Source organism: Tympanuchus pallidicinctus, unplaced genomic scaffold (assembly GCF_026119805.1).
Source record: "Tympanuchus pallidicinctus isolate F22 unplaced genomic scaffold, pur_lepc_1.0 scaffold5, whole genome shotgun sequence".
Taxonomy (NCBI): Eukaryota; Metazoa; Chordata; class Aves; order Galliformes; family Phasianidae; genus Tympanuchus; species Tympanuchus pallidicinctus.
The window spans coordinates 38472671-38485331 of record NW_026294769.1 but is presented as its reverse complement, the minus strand read 5'-3'; the positions used below and the strand labels follow the sequence as shown (position 1 = coordinate 38485331).

Below are 12661 nucleotides of genomic sequence, written 5' to 3'. Positions count from 1 at the left end.
AGATTTTGACACTTTGGCTGCACACTTACATTGCACAAACAATGGCATTCCTTTAGTTCTCTATTTAATAATCTTAATTTATTTTTTTCTAAGAGCTTAATGATTCCTTTTTGACATAGCAGTTTTATACAGCTCTGATGTGCTCATTAAGTTCCTTAGAGAAATCTTACAAAATCTCCCTGACATTAAGGAAACAATTGCCTCATTTGACTACCCTTCCAATAGCCATATTCAGTGCATACCAAAAGACATACTAAGACAAGAACCTGATCATCAGAACAATACTCAACAGGACATAGATTGATCTGGTCAACTCCGTGACAGATTTTATAGCTAGATTTAAATTATAATTCTTCACGTTATTTCTATTGTATTGAATATACAAATGCAGAGTAACACAAACAAATTCTTACTTTTGTATGCTCATCTATTTAATATTTTTTTCTATTTTAGTCATGTGATTCAACATACTGACAGCAGCTAAGAGTTCAGGTTGCAGTTGGCTCAGGTAATAAAATATTTAGAACAGGCTATTAAGTAATTGTTAGAACTGAAAGTCAGGCATTTTCCAATCTTGCACATGACAGTAAAATCCTAGACCTAGTTATACACAGAAATAGTGATTTATCAAATACAGAAATATTTTATGTCTTCTATAGGAGGAAAGTTAAAGGCTTTCTAAAGATTTGTGGAATGCATACAAGGTTTTAAGCAACCAAGGGAGATGCACTAACCAAAATCAATACATCTAGATCTTTTCACATAATAGTTTTCATAAAGGCAAGAACTGAAACCTCGTTTATTTTCATGTGGTCTCTGTATAATTGAAATAAAGGAAATATTAATGCACCTTTTTGCTTGTTTTGGGCTTCTTTGCATTAGCAAATTCTTTGCATTCTCCTTCCCCTACCAACCCAGCAAACTTCAGCTTCACCAGCAAAATTTTGCATTCCTAGTCCTTTGAGAAACTCTAGGGCATTGCTCATATATCTAAGCTGTGTGCACGTGCCTGTTCTGAAGAATTTTTCCCCAGGTGGCCAAGAGTATAATGAATTAATTCTGTTTTGCCACGAATGACATACCTGTTACAAGGAAATACAACCTCTTTCCCTTCCTTTCCTTCTTTATAGTTAATAACAATCTTGTCCAAGAACCATCTGTCACCTGTGTTGAAATAACAAAAGTTCATCATCTGAAATAATGGCACTTGTTTAAATAATAATAATAATGAAAAAAAAATGGCCAAGATGATATTTCTCATCAGAAAAACAGTTCCCATTAGGACAGAGTTCAACTAAATGAGTAAATTAACACAATGAAAGCTGTATTATTCTCTGTCTATTGCAAGATCTACAATGTTGACTATTCTCCATCTTGCACTGTTGTAATTTTAAGGGGGAATGGAATTTTTTGTTTTGCTTGGAGACAAGCATTTGCATATATCTGTGAATTGCCAACACCATTCACATCCCAGCCTACATCTTTTTATTCCTTGTGATCAGGTACAAGAACATTAGGACAAATCTGCTTATGCAGTTATGAGAGATCTGCATGACGGCTAGATTATTTGGTCCTTTGTGAGTGAAGTTATTCTACATAACAGTATTAATTAAAAGATCATTCATATCTACTGCTTCCATTTGCATGTGCTCTTACTTAGCTTCTGAAAATTATATGCCTTAGATTTTACAGTATATGTTTATTTGCATAAACTACAAAGTCAAAATATACGTAAGTCTGCATGAACATTCGATTAACAATTCTGATATAAGCAAATGTTAAAAGCAAACAGAAGGTGTTCTACTGAATATGTGGCAAGCCTCCTCAAAAAGCTTTCCAAATTTCCATTTTAAGAGTCTATATTTCAAGGGTATACTTTTGTTTATTTTAGTCTCTGTAAAGAGAAGAAAGAGCCTTATTTACAGAATTTTTTTTTAATATGTAATATAATGATCATCATTGAAGTCTCTTTTTGCCATCCTGCCCAATGAAACAGAATGAAGAAATTTCTTTTGGTCTTGCAACAGCAACATTGTAAATTTATATAGTATTCAAATTGCAAAGCATCTAAGCACTTTATAGTCTCCCCATGTAATTTAATCACCTTCTACTCAAAACTTTCTGGGAGGTCAGAAAAGTCACTTTTACCAGCAAAGCTATGTAAGTTTTAACACACTTTTAGGTTCTATGAAATCTGTAAATATTAGTATTTTAAGTAGAGAAAAGCAAAACAGAACAGGAATTTCTAGGCTATTTTTCAAGTAATAAATACGTTCATCAGCACAAGAGTAAGACTGAGGTCTTACTCTGAGACTGCTACTGGCCTACTACACTGACAGGAAAAAATGCTTAAGAACTTGATTTTACAAAAGAAATACCATTTCCCATTAATTAATAGACAGGACATTGTTCCAGTCTTGCTTTTGTTTGCTTGCTTGTTTGTTTTCTTTTTCACAGAGCTGTATCTCTGCCAGATAGAAAAAAAAAAATAGGACTGGCAGGCAAAGTGTTTAAAATTTTCATTGATAAAAAGCATGTATCAGCAAACACAGTAAAACTGTGCAAGAAAATTATTAATAATCTTTTTCTTATATCAGTTTTCCCTTTCTTTTCCACATTCTATTGCACTGACTTTTGAATCTACAGTGTACATATGTAGACTCATATAATGGTTATATATATATATGTGTGTGTGTGTATTGGTTTCTCTTAAAGATCATCATTATAAATGATTCTGTGACTCCATGATTCTATGTGATCAAAGGCTCATCTCTTCTCACAGAAACACAGAAGAAGTTCATATATTGGAATACAAGTACTTATTCTGACATGGTTCCTCACAGGGCTGTTTCAGGAGAACTATCAGCCTCAGTTTCCTGATGAAAACCATGAAACCCATCCAATGAGTCAGTGGCAGAGACACAGATGCTCAGAGCACCTTTTAGACTAGCACGCACTTCTGCCTACAGAAGTATTGGACTTATCATGGCACTCCAAGAAAGGAGCCTATCCCATGTGCATGTGTAGGTCTCAGCAGCAGCAAATGGATTCACACAACAGGTTGCAGGGCTCCATGTAGTATCCTAAAAGAAGGAGAGCACCTGTAGGTCAGGGTGTGTTATCTTGCATGCATCAAGATGGACTATCAAGATGGACTAAGAGAGTAGGTGAAGTGGCCTGGAGACCACAGATGTGAATTGATGACCTTCTAGGAACCAGGAAGTCTGTGCCAACTGACAGCGAGACTGCTGAATGTAAGGGATTGCCTGAGAGACGTGTGTGTGTCTAGGTGTGTTTCTATTTACTGGAGGGATCCAGAGTCCGCGGATCTAGAGAAATGTCCGCATGTGCTTGGGGATCTGGATCTGTACTGGCAGCTGTGTGAGCCTCAGAGTCTGACTGGCCCAGATGCCAGCAGCTGAGGAGAGTGAGGATCCAGAGTCACTACTGGGCAGACTGAGCATCTAAGACCAGTTACTAGGTACCTTATACATACATACATATAATACGGTTATATTTACAAACCACCATTCTGATCAGTTGGAGAAGGGAATGGGCTGAGGCCATTGGTCCTGTTTATGCCTGTGTGAGTGCTGAGTCTCTGTTGGCACTAATATGGCTGGCCATTGGAACATGAACTGAGTTTTGCTAATAACAGGACAGGGGTAACAACTGCCATGTTCATGCTGTTGTTTTAGATCACTTCCAATAACTATCCTAGTGACTGGTACAGTTCTCCTCAAAAGCTGTTTTCAAATACCCTGTTTTCACAGTGTCTACACTGCTCAAAACTTACCATTGGCTTCACAAGGTATTGCATGAGTCATACCACTGTTAGCATATTGAAGCAGAACAACATTAAAGAACAACACTGCACTGTGCTAGGGTCCAAATACTGACACTGCAAAAGCTATGCTCCCAAAGGCACATAAACCAGATGATTACAAGAACATTTGCCTGCCATGAGAAGAAACCTGCAAAAAAAATGACTATGACCCTGATTCTAGACTTTACAGAGGTCTCTCTCCTACCCTAAAGAGAGCATATATTTCACGATCCTGCCAGGATAGTTCCAAATTCAGATTAAAGATCTTCTGCCCTATCATTCAAGCAGGTGATATGATTAGAACAGTGGATAGCCCCATCTCTAATGGAACACTCATTCTTCCTTCTCACTCACAAATGACAGTTTCTGTAGATGGCCACTCTTCTGAATTATTAGAGTATTCTAGCTCTCATCCATTGCCTTACCTCACTTCCACTCACCTCAGGCTTATTTCAGATTAGTATGAGACGAATTCAAAAGAAACTTGTGAAATCGGTCTGTACTGAGTACAATCAACAATTTTAATTGCCTAGGCATAAATGTTATCAAATAGGGAATTCAATCCATGTTCCTGTTTAGATTATTCTTCAATTACAGAGATTTTGAAATCTGTTTGAAATCTAGATTTGTAATATTGATCTTGTGATATAGCTGTGATGCCTATTATGGGAGAAGTGAGGGAAGAGACGGAGAATATACTATGTGTACTGGGGAACAGAGCGAAGGTAGACTCTGTCACACTGCCTTTTCAGTTATGTTCTAGGATATGTTCAGTTATATTCTAGGATACGGAATACTCAGGTACAATCATCTGTATTGCTGAAGACAGTAAAATCTAGAAAATTACAAAGATTTGAGTATCAGCTTTACACCCTACAGCGTGGCCAAACACTAAGGCTACTTCAGTAAGTCACAAGTCTGCTCAGTGCCTTGGACAGCACAGTCACCATACTGGGCACTGCTTGAGGTGGTTTCAGAAGAGAGTGAAGGTTTTTCCTGATCTAGTATCAAACATAGCAGCTTTAACAACATTTCTGTATTTCTAAAAGGGGGAAATGATTTTAAAGGGGAATTTAAGGGTTTTAAACTAAGACAGAGGAGATTTAGGTTATATATTAGTTTTTCACGCAGAGGGTGGTGACGCACTGGAACAGGTTGCCCAAGGAGGTTGTGGATGCCCCATCCCTGGAGGCATTCAAGGCCAGGCTGAATGTGGTTCTGGGTAGCCTGGTCTGGTGGCTATCGAGCCTGCATATAGCAGGGGGGTTGAAACTAGATGATCTTAGAGGTCCTTTTCAACCCAGGCCACTCTGTGATTCTATAAAAAGTGTCTCTTCATACCTATTAACCTGGAAACATTTTTGCAGTATTTACATCTCCAATACTTTTAAATACCAGCCTTCTCTTCAATGACATCATTCCAGAGATGTGCAACTGAAGGGCCTATATCAAAAAATATTCTCTATGCAAAATTCTTCTTTCTGAAAACACTACAAGATGAATGCAATGCCAGATAAAGGAGCAGGTCCACACTGACTTACACAGATTAAATTAATAACAACATCTACTCCCATTGCCCAAAGTAGCAAAGAAATAAGACTAGCTATTCAAATTTGATTGGTAGTGAAGCAGATGCTGAATATCTTTATTTCTATTCCATTTGGTCTTTACTCTAATGAAAGATTATTTCACTTTTGTAAGCAACATTTTCATGAATTTTTAATATGCAAATGAATGGTGTTCTGTTATAAATAAACTTGAAAATGAAGTGGATTATTTGACATTAAATCTGTTTCCTCTTTACTGACTATTACCACTGTTTTTCACCATCCCATCACTGTGATTGCTCTGCAGGAAGACTTTTTATCACTGTAAGACCTTCTGTCCCCATCTGAATGTAGGATACAATATAAATAACGTGTTACGTTTAAAAAGGACTTGAAAAGAGACTGGTCTCTAGGAAGTTAAATCCTACCTGGACCAGTTCCATCATGGCTAATCAGAACTTTCTCCAAGTCTCCAAGTGAGACAGCCTTTATGAAGAAAATATCCATCTGTAGAAACATATAAGGAAAATAACAAAGGTCACAATCACAGCTATCATTTTAAGAGTATAGTCATTTATTTTTTTTCCTTCTGCAAAATAAATATGGGTTTCTTATGTTGGTCTTGGCCAGATAGGACAAATGTATGAAAATTTTTCAAGGTGAAGAGCACCTTAAAAAATATTCCACAGAATAGCATTTGATTCCTTTGATGTGACACAATGATTAAATGCGAAGAATGCTTTGGTCATCTTTACAGCTCTTTCTGCCTCACAAAGAATGGAAAAACTCTTGGGAATAAGGATTTAGAGGTTGATTCTAAAATTCATAATGATGTATTCAGGAGAACAAAAATGGTATTTTTACTATGTTATGTGTATGTCTAATATAAATAATCAGCACTACATAAATCCTACTATTCAGTGCTTTTAGAAAAGATTTTTTTTCCTAAATCAACAGATAAATATTATTCACATTATGTAATTCTGTATGTAGCATTGAAAAAAGAAAATCTATGAGAAAGCAGCAAGTTACTTTTATTAAAATAACTAAAAAGATGTTTACACATGTTGAAGAAACAGTTTGCAAGCCATAATTTACTCTTATTGATCAGAACTAACACTGATTTTACTTCACCTGTCCATGTTGAAACTTTACTTTATTGTTCTTAGATCTATGGAGCTTCCTTTTGCCAGCATCTCCTCTTGTCCCGATAAGATTGATATAAACATTAAAATCTGTTTCAGCACCAAGTTTAGCACCTGTGTGAACACGGATCTCATACACAAGCACTAGAAGAAGAAAAAGCTTGAAATTATCCTTATAGTTCATACAAGATTCAAAACCTTTCTCAACAAAATTTGGCCAGAAGACCACAAGTTTGTAAATAGAAACAGCTATCCATATGTCTGTCCCCTGTAGGTTCAAGCCTCGTAATTCTTGACGCACAAAAAACCCTGAAAATACTAAACTTCGCATTTATGCTGAGTATAGGAGTCCATCCGCTCAAAGCAGTCTATCTAGTAAAAGTTCCCTTGTGCTCCATTTTCTTCTCTCGTTCTATGTTTAGTATTCATGATATCAGGGCATAATTTGCAAAATCATTCTTGCCAAGTTATCTGGAGATGTGTTCCTTAGGCGTGCTCTCAGACAATGGTTACATTTCACTGGTACCAAGACATTGTCAACCTCCAGATTTGTGTAAAACAGAATTTTGTGATGCGTAACCTTAATATAAGAGTAGTAAGATCATCAATCTCAGTAATTTTAGATTTTCACCTCACACACAATGACGAACAAGAACATGAATGGGTTTCCTCGTTATAAAAGGTGGACACCCAACCTGCTTTTGAAGGTTTCATCATTTATCACTAGTAGATGCTAACTCTTTTAAAGAAAGCTTTGAATTAAAAGATACTTACAACTTTTTAATTTCTCTTGTTCTAGAAAAAAAAGTCTTACAGATAAAAAAATATCTTCAAGGAATTAAGGCATATAACTCAGAGTTACTATATTAATGTATTTTTCACCACAGTAATATAATTGCTTACCAAATAAGCATACTTACATTAAAAATAACTAATTGTAATAATTACATACTATCATATTTCATGCATTTTTTCCTCATTTCTGACTTACAAAAACATTCCTATTTACATTTTAATGGCAATTTTTCCATGCAATGTGTCTGCTCTATTCACAGCTGGTCACTTCTGCTTCTATCTAGTAAATCATAGAGGAAATTACTGTTTCAATAATGGAAAATTTTATAGCACTTTTGAAATAAAGAAAAGCAGTGACAGTCCTAACAACACTACCTTTAAGAGGGAACTAGGTTGAAAACAGTTGAAGCTTGATACTGGAAAAAAAAATCCTACAAATATTTAAGCTGCATTACTCTTACACTACCAAATAGTAGAATCATGCATTTTCTATAAATTTTTCATTCACTGAACCCCATGGCAACTTATAAGACTTAAACATCATACCACTGAACGAGTAATTTCTGATTCCCAGCAGAATATTTAAAGTAGTTGTAAAATAATATAGCAAGCACTTAAGGGCAGAAAATACCCCCAAATGTATTCAGAATTAGGTAGGAAATGTTGATGACAGTATGATTAAGAAATTAGAAAACTTTTAATTCATATGAAATAATCCTGAACTAGAAAAGACACTATCTCCAACTCAATGCCACTATTACAGCTGTGACTCAAAGTTGCAGGAAAGTGTCCAAAGTTGCAGGAAAATTTTGTTATTTTCTACACTTCCAACCATTCACTGTAGCTCTCACATCCCTGCATTACTATATCACCAGATAGACAGAGATATGAGTAATCTCCACAATACACATTTTCAGAAAACAGTCTTAAGGTTTCTCACAGAGCACATGGTGTTATAAAAAAAAAAAAAAAAGAAAGAAAGGTGTGGCTAGCAAGTAACAAAAAGAAATGGAGCTATTAATTTGCATAGTTAAGTTATATATTCAAATGTCATTTAATATCGTAGAGTTTTTGACTCATAAAACGACAGAATAACTCAATTTTGAAGGGGCTCACAAGGATCATTGAGTTCAACTCCTGGCTCCACACAGAATCACATAAAAATCAAACCCTATATGTGAAACTATTGCCCAAACACTCCTGGACCTCCAGCACTCAGGGCTGTGCCCACTGCACGGGCAGCCTGCTCCCCCCCACCGCCCTGTGTTGCAGACCCTTTCCCTAACCCCCAGCGCCCCTCCCCTGATGCAGCTCCATGCCGTTCCCTCAGGCCCTGTCACTGTCACACAGAGCAGAGCTCAGAGCTGCCTCTCTGCTCCCCGTGAGGAGCTGCAGCCACCATCAAGCATCCCCTCAGCTCCTCTGCTCTGGGCTGAGCAAACCCAGGGACCTCAGATGCTTCTCATACAGCTCAACCTCTAGACTCTTCCTCATGTACACAGCCCTCCTCTGGTGACTATAAATAGCTTTATGTCTTTCTTATGTCGAGGTGCCCAAAACTACACACAGTGCTCAAGGTGATGCCAAGTACCCATAACACTTTATCATTACTTCTGCTATATTCATACTGCACATAGTTCAATAACAGGAGGGTACTTGACGATTAAGACATTATTCAAAGGACAGAGAACAATGGGTGACAATATGCAATGAAAAGAAACATTCTAGAAAGCAAAGAGTCACACTGATCATGAACGGGACAAAGTCTTTTCAGGGAGTGGGGAAGGTAAGAGATCACATTTCCAAAAAAAAAAAAAAAAAAACAAAAACCCCTAAAGATTATATTCAGTAATGCCATCCATTTTAATAACAGAGCTAGACTACCTGAGGAGGAAGGCACTATGGATCAGCATGAAGTCTCCTTCATGCTTTTATGTTCTTACATTGTCATTCTGAAAAAGGAAAGTATCAGTGGGAGCCAAGTAAAAGGGTTTAGCTAAGGGAAGACTGACTATGCTATGACTGTTTATACACAAAAATTGGTTTCTATATTATTTATACCTACAAGTAATTCCCACGATCAAAACTGTAAGACTTCCATAATGGTAACTGCTCTGTTAAAGCATAGTCAAGGCTATTTTAATAAACCCCTTCACAATAAATGATTACTAAAAGAGAATACAAATGATTTTTTTCCTTTCTGGAGGGACACCAAACCAAATGGATTAAGTACAGGAAATACCAGAACAGAAGAGACTTTTTTTTATTATTATTTTTTAAACACCATGGAACACAACACAAAGATATTAGAAGCTAAATAAATGACAGATCCTTTTGTAGCTCTGCACTTCTCTTTGGTAACCAGAGAGACTATAATGATCTAATCAAGTACATTCGATTGCCACAAGTCTAAATAATTTAGTCTGAAGTAGAAAACATGTACATGTTGAAATGTAAAGAACAGAAAAATATTTTCCATTTTCCTTGCATCTATACATCTCTCACCATCTGGAGAACGTTAGATCTGACATTTATTTAGGCTACACAGTCTGTATTATTTAGAAAGAACCTCCTTCTCAACAAAAAGACCAGATTATACTTCAATTTTTTATATAAATTAACAATACTCTATGAATAAGGGTGCTGTATTAGGATAATAAATGGAATGCTCCTTTACCTTAGCTTGTCTGTATGTTCACACATTTTATAGGAAACTCACAGTTAATAATAATAATAATATGCAAGGAAAATATTATTCAAAAATGTCCTGTACATCCCACTACAGAAAAGTGTTTGGAATAAGATAAGCTTTCACTAAATAGACTGCATAGGTTAGATATTTTCTCTGCAAATGGCAATGTAGGTTACAGAGTAACTAAACCAGATGCAATTTCTCCAAACTGTCAAGTAGTTCCTCTGTGTTGCAGAATAGCTACAAAAGAGTGTTAATGGCTACTGAGTAGGGATTGCTTAAATATAACGACAATATATGCCACTATATAACAGATAAGGCAAGGCATAGCAGCTGTTTGATGAACACTTAAGACAGATACAACCAAGACTGGAGAACAAACCTATCAGCTGAATGCACTGCTGAGATATCAAGACTCACCATATGTGAAATTTGCTTGTTTGTAGTTTTCTATTCATTATTTGTTGTGCGTGTATGGCAAAACAAGAAAATCTTCGAAAGTATGTTCAGCCTCTGTGTCTGATTTCATTTCCTTTGAGAAACTGATCTACTCTAAGGCCCTCACTGTCACAACATCTGAAATAGAGACATGCTTCACAGCAGTAAGAAAAAGCAATCACACAATTTTGAGAATTACAGCTCTATGACCTGATCGTCTTCTCTGCAGCGGCATTTTCGTTACACGATATTCTACTGATTTAATGAAACTACATCAACAGAAAACTGAGATGGCAAAAAATAGAGGTAGAAAAAAAAAGATATAAAATAGGCAGAAAAAAAAAAAAAAAAAAGAAATAAAAAGGTGAATAATATAAAGACAACTATTGAACAGAAGCCATGAAATATTACTTCAGCATTCAAAGGAACCTGATAGACTCACATTTAGGCAGTTCTATCTAATGTGGGGCATATCAGAGTGATAGAACAAACATCCTGAAAAATGCAGTAAGTTTGATAAAATAAAGTGACCTTCTGGACAGTAAGAGATTGAGATTTACAAGTTCCTAAAATGGTTGAGTAAGACAAGCTTAATAATCAAACCGAAAACTCTGAGACATGGATGCATTGATGAAAAAGTTGAAAGAAGGGAGAGAAAATGTTTTCAGATGGAGGTGGTGAGTTCTAAATGGTGGTACAAAAGATAAACACCAAATCAATAGAACTATGCTTAAAAATGGCATAGGTGCTTAATACCAAAAGGAGTATAAGAGTTACTGAGCAGTCAGTGTATAAATTTCAAATCTATATTCTCTTAGTCTGTAAAAACACACTACTGCTACTGTTTGAGATATTGAGACTTCTAGTGTTTTGTTATGTCTCAACTCCAGCTTCTGGCTTCTATCAATAACATTTTCATGAACATGAACTGCCTGGACAAAAGTGAGAAAGAAAGGAAGTTCTGTTTCTATGGTCATAAAGTAAATGTGAACTAAGGGCATATGAAGCCAATAAAATACAAATTAAAGAACCTTTTTTTTTTTTTTTTCAGATTTCTAATTCTGGGCACCTGAATCAAGGTTTCCAGTGTATAGGATAAGGTATATTTCTGATCATTCACCAATGGCAAGAGTTAGTTTGACCTCCAATCTGTAAGCACAGAATATATCTCTCATTTCCTTCTGAAGAAGTGATATGCAGAATTCAGTCACAAGCAGCAAAATTTGTTCTGCATTAGAGACTAAATAAATATTTTGGTATGTTTTGAGAAGAGAAAATAATAATCATATTAAGGTTGAAGAAGAATTTATCAGTGAGAATAACAGAAAAGCTTTCATGGCTGAAATATTTGTCTTTTCATGTTGACTTAATACATGTTACTGACCTACTGTTATTTCTTTCCACAGTAATTTTAACAAAGGAGTCATTAATTTAAAGTTCCATTTAAGAGTAGAGGAATTTCAGAGATATAGAATTATCACATTATTCATACATTGAATAGGTTTCCTCCATATGGCAGCTGAGCCCAACGACACTGTTGTGAATATTAGTTTGAGTCAAGAAACTGAATTTCCTGATAGGCCCAGGGAATTCTTGTTTTCTTGCTTGCTGATTTTAGAGCAAAATAATAGATTCTTTTTGGATGAAACTAAACCAGAGGATACATTCCAGGAAAACAATGAAGATGATCTTGCCAGAAATTGGCAATATGTCCAATTGGCAATCAGAACGAGCCCAGACTTGCTTCCCATTTAGAGCACATGATGAGGCCTCTGGTTTCTTAGCTCACTGAGTTTTTAACACGTACTGCTTCACTGCACGAATCCACTCCTGTCAGTCTGCCAGTACAAACAGACAAACTGGCCAAAGAGCACAAAACACAGAGAGACAGTAATTGCTATACAACGTTAAAATTGTTGGACTGTTGCTATCCAGTCCTTATCTAAGAATGGTGATCCAATATGTCAGGACAATGCAACAGGGTAACGGCCTGGGCTCTTTGCTTCCCTATGATATTCCTGCTTTAATTAAATTATCATTTTACTTTGATTCATTAAACAGAAAGACTGAAGCTCTGTCATAGAATTTTATCATTTAGTACTTGCCACCTGATCTGCAGTAATAATATTTGGCATTTTGCCATGACAGGAGGGTAAAACGTGGATTGGCGCAGCATTAAGTTTAAAACAGTACAAATTCTTAATGGCTGATAGTGTTT

At 36.0% G+C, this 12661-nt stretch overlaps 1 protein-coding gene across 2 annotated transcripts in view; it reads right to left on the bottom strand.

Moving 5' to 3' along the window:
- The window catches only part of LOC128090691 (lipoxygenase homology domain-containing protein 1-like), a 214046-nt gene that overhangs the window by 82182 nt on the left and 119203 nt on the right, over positions 1–12661 (bottom strand). For both annotated transcript variants that reach the window (XM_052703161.1, XM_052703162.1), the window contains exons 29-31: positions 6508–6662; positions 5802–5880; positions 1083–1164 (exon numbers count right to left, since the gene is read on the bottom strand). In XM_052703161.1, coding sequence (XP_052559121.1) covers positions 1083–1164; positions 5802–5880; positions 6508–6662 — 316 coding nt within the window. The remainder of the gene's footprint in view (positions 1–1082; positions 1165–5801; positions 5881–6507; positions 6663–12661) is intronic.